The sequence below is a fragment of the Crocodylus siamensis genome, chromosome 6, assembly GCF_052110815.1.
Source record: "Crocodylus siamensis isolate JL-2025a chromosome 6, ASM5211081v1, whole genome shotgun sequence".
Taxonomy (NCBI): Eukaryota; Metazoa; Chordata; order Crocodylia; family Crocodylidae; genus Crocodylus; species Crocodylus siamensis.
The window spans coordinates 44,762,953-44,764,466 of record NC_143400.1 but is presented as its reverse complement, the minus strand read 5'-3'; the positions used below and the strand labels follow the sequence as shown (position 1 = coordinate 44,764,466).

The window sequence follows — 1,514 nt, the reverse complement described above, 5'->3', positions numbered from 1 at the left end:
ATGGAGAACCGGACAGTGATCAGCGAGTTCATACTCTTGGGCTTCACAGATATTCAGGACCTGCAAATTATCATCTTCACAATTCTCACCATCACCTACATTTTGACAATAGTGGGAAACCTCCTGATCATTGTAGTCACCCTTCTGGACAGCAATCTCCAGACCCCCATGTACTTCTTCCTCAGGAACTTCTCCCTCTTGGAAATTGGCTTCACCTCTGTTGTCGTTCCCAAAGCACTGTTCAACATGGCACTAGGCTTAAAGACAATTTCTTTTCTTGGGTGTCTTACTCAATCCTTTCTGTATTTTTTTGTGGGAACTACTGACTTGTTGCTATTAGCAGCAATGTCCTTCGACAGGTATGTGGCCATTTGCAACCCTCTGCATTATAACACCATCATGAACACTCGAGTTTGTTCACTGTTGGTTTTGGGCTCTTGGATTGAAAGTTTCCTTTTTCTGATTATTCCATCAGTACTGTTTCTCTGGATGCCCTTTTGTGGGTCTAATGTTCTAGACCACTTCTTTTGTGATGGTACACCCCTGAGAAAATTGCTCTGTGGAGATAGACGACTTTTAGACATGATTTCTCTCATCATAGCACTGTTCTCTCTGGTCAGCAGTCTCACAGTCATTATCATGTCTTACATCAAAATCACCCTCACTGTGATAAGAATCCCATCTGCCACAGGTAGGCAAAAAGCCTTCTCCACCTGTGCTTCTCACCTCACTGTGGTCTCCATCACCTATGGTAGCTGTATATTCATGTACAGCAAACCTGCAGGGAGCAATGGGCTGGACAGCAGTAAGTCAGTTGCTGTTCTCAACACCATAGTTTCTCCTCTTCTAAATCCCTTCATTTACACCCTGAGGAATAAGCAGGTTCAGAATGCCTTGAAAGATATTGTCCATCGAGCATGGTGTTTTCGATGGACCTGGGAATCTGGTGGGAAGTGAAAAATAAGAACACTATTTGAAACTGTGTTAAGGTGCTGTTACTTATCCACATTCCCAGTGTGGATGTATATGTTGCTTTTAGGGAAACCAAAACAAAAAACCATTAAAAAATTGTAAGTCTAATAACACTTCACAGGAACACAGGACTGGACATTGAAAATATGCCCTAAATCCACAAGTATCTGACTATGGGAATTTTTTTCCTGAGCACAATGTGGGGACTGGGATGGCTGACAGTTGTGGGGTGCCTGTAGTTGTGGGAAACTCTACAAGGCTTCATAGGAAGGTGACACCTTCTGCCTTAGAAGCCAGTAATATTTGTGAGGACGCTTTGATATAAAGTAGTATAACGTTGCATTTTGACATACTCAAACTAAATTTGGTGGGTACTCATATGTTTCATTCTCTGAAAGAAAATCTGTACCTGTGCCTCCTACATGACTGAGGTCAGTATCATCTATGGTACCCACATCCTTATGCATGCCCAGCCCATGGAAACTGGCTCCTTTGAACTCAACAAAGTGGTGTTCTGTTTCCTATTCTTCCTGCAAACCTTT

The 1,514-nt window shown here is 42.5% G+C and overlaps 1 protein-coding gene across 1 annotated transcript; it reads left to right on the top strand.

Annotated features, from left to right (window-relative positions):
- LOC149862500 (olfactory receptor 6C76-like) lies at positions 1-957 on the top strand. The gene has a single exon (XM_090053947.1). The coding sequence runs from the start codon at positions 1-3 to the stop codon at positions 955-957; it is 957 nt and encodes a 318-aa protein (XP_089910073.1).
- The last annotated feature ends 557 nt before the right edge of the window (positions 958-1,514 follow it).

What these genes read in the sequence shown, in the direction of transcription:
- LOC149862500 (XM_090053947.1), top strand. Translation starts at nt 1, where the DNA reads ATGGAGAACCGGACAGTGATCAGCGAGTTCATACTCTTGGGCTTCACA.